Source organism: Triticum aestivum, chromosome 1B (assembly GCF_018294505.1).
Source record: "Triticum aestivum cultivar Chinese Spring chromosome 1B, IWGSC CS RefSeq v2.1, whole genome shotgun sequence".
NCBI classification, from domain to species: Eukaryota; Viridiplantae; Streptophyta; class Magnoliopsida; order Poales; family Poaceae; genus Triticum; species Triticum aestivum.
Genome location: NC_057795.1, coordinates 384998272 through 385000662, shown reverse-complemented (window position 1 = coordinate 385000662; position 2391 = coordinate 384998272). Strand labels below are relative to the sequence as shown.

General features: G+C 56.8%; 1 protein-coding gene across 1 annotated transcript; it reads left to right on the top strand.

Annotated features, from left to right (window-relative positions):
• Positions 1-427: 427 nt before the first annotated feature.
• Positions 428-1790, top strand: LOC123091586 (uncharacterized). The gene is made up of 2 exons (XM_044513153.1): positions 428-1062; positions 1162-1790. Exons 1-2 carry the CDS (start codon positions 458-460, stop codon positions 1268-1270), a joined length of 714 nt encoding a protein of 237 aa, XP_044369088.1. The 5' UTR covers positions 428-457; the 3' UTR covers positions 1271-1790.
• The last annotated feature ends 601 nt before the right edge of the window (positions 1791-2391 follow it).

Below are 2391 nucleotides of genomic sequence, written 5' to 3'. Positions count from 1 at the left end.
GCGGTGGAGTTGGCCTCGTAATCTGAGACGGGGACATCGCGCCGTGTGTGCGAGTGTGGCTGTGAAACCGAAACCAGCAGCCATCCTCAAAAAAAGAAACCAGCAGCCCGGCCGATCCAAGGCACGGCACGGCATGCAGTGCACACGCATGCACCGATCGACCCCCCATTCGCCACCGGAAAACCAGCAGCGTCCGCCGCGGGTTGCCCCCACACGAGCGCGCACCCGCGCCCGCCCACCCGCGCGCGCGGCCGTCCGCAACACGTGTCCTCCGACCTTCACGTGCTCCTCTCTTCCTTCGCGCGCGTACTCCAGTGAGTGACGCCGTCAATCTCGCCGTCGCACGCCCGCCCACGCGCGCGCGCCACCGGCCCACTCTCCCCCTCCTCTTCTACCGCGACCTCGCTATAAAAACGGAGCCACCAGCTCGCGAGTCCAGCCAGCCAGGCACCGCACAATGGAAGCCACCTCGTCCCTCACGCGCTCCCTCTCCCTCGTCCCCCGCCCCCGCCGCTCCTCCCGCGCCGCGAAGTCCCCGCACATGCCCACCCTCTCCCCGGCGCCGCGCGTCCTCCCGCTCCGCCGCGCCAGGTCGGACGCCGACCTCCTCGGATCCGTCCCCGCCGCGGCGCCAGGCTCCGCCGGCTCCGTCCTCCTCCGCTCGCCCCGCCCAGGCACCCTCGGGGAGAGAGACGACGCGCCGATGGAAGACTGCTTCGACGGCTCGGGCGCCGGCAAGGACAACAACAGCTCCGGCCGCGGCGGGGGCAGCGGAGGCGCCGGCGGCAACGGCCAGAGCGCCGGCATGGGGGAGCACTACCGCAGGGTGCTGAGGCTGGAGCCGGACAACCCGCTGCTGCTGCGCAACTACGGCAAGTACCTGCACGAGGTGGAGCGCGACCTGGCGGGCGCCGAGGAGTACTACGGCCGCGCCCTGCTCGCCTGCCCCGGCGACGCCGACCTGCTCAGCCTCTACGGCCGCGTCCTCTGGGAGGCCAACCAGGACAAGGAGCGCGCCTCCGGATACTTCGAGCGCGCCGTCCAGGCCGCGCCAGACGACTGGTACGCGCGCGCCCCCGTATCGTTCGCGACTATTTTGTTACTCGTACTTGACTGTGTAGTCGATCGAATCACTTGCTAACTAGTGATGTTTACTTGCAGCTATGTGCTGGGATCGTACGCGAGCTTCCTGTGGGACGCCGAGGACGAGGACGAGGAAGAAGCGAGCACGGCGGCGGCCAGCTCTCCGGCGTTGGTGCCGGCCTGCTGACCCTGGCCGTTGATCTGGAGTGGCGAGGCGGTGGCGGTCTACTGTACAATACTGCAACGCACTGTACTGTGCGTAGCAGAGCAGGGATGGCAGCTGGTCGGTGACATCCTCGGCCGTGTGAATTCTGAATTGGCAGGCTGATCAATCCAGGGATAGATCAACGCTGCATGTCATTGCCCGCCACAAGTTGAGGAAGGAGATGACAGATTTGAATGGATCCGGCCGGGTCACCTGAGGCGTCAATCAATAATACTCCTACCTACTACTGCTCTGCTCTACTGAAGTTCTTTGTTGCTACTCTATCGACAATCGTCTGCTGATACTTACTAATTAACCTTTCTTGTACTAATCGCTACTAGATGTTACAGTACCTATAGAGCGAGCTTGCTATCCGCTGTACTACTCGGCTGATGCTGCTGAGCTTAATTCTATTTCCTTGATGTGTAATTACATGCTGGTCGGGATAACCTTTGCTTCGATCAGGCTGTTTTCATCCAATAATTAAGCTATGTTTATAATATATATCTGTCAATCTGTGCAATATCTTCAAACAAAATAGAGTATAATACCTGTTGGGTGGAGCCATTTGCACAGCCTGCGATGGCAGTGGCATTATATGCGTGGTCTGCAATTTGGCAAGAAGAAATAGAAGCGAGCTGTCAAGCATGCATGTTAGGCTGGTCGGAGGAACTTAGACTAGCCACAATGGAAGTAACTTCGGTAGTAACATCGAGTCCAACTCAGCAAATTTGCTTATGTGGCAATGAGTTAATGAAGAGAGATGTAGTACTAGTAACTTAGCTAGTTAATGTAACATCACATGTCCCAATGCAATATGAGTCTATAATCTAATAAATGAAGTTTCGTATGTTACCACACTTATGTTACTATCCACTATGAAGATAGTAACATAGTCTAGGGATATGTGTATGTTACTAGTGTATGTTACTACCCATTCTGGTTAGTCTTAGGAGTAACATCACACACTCCAATACAACTTTGTTTATGTGGCACGTATTTAATGAAGAGAGAGGTGCTTGTGATAACTAATAAATACATCGGTTTGCATGACACTATATAGATGTTCCTACCCACTATGGAGGTAGTAACATAGTCTATGG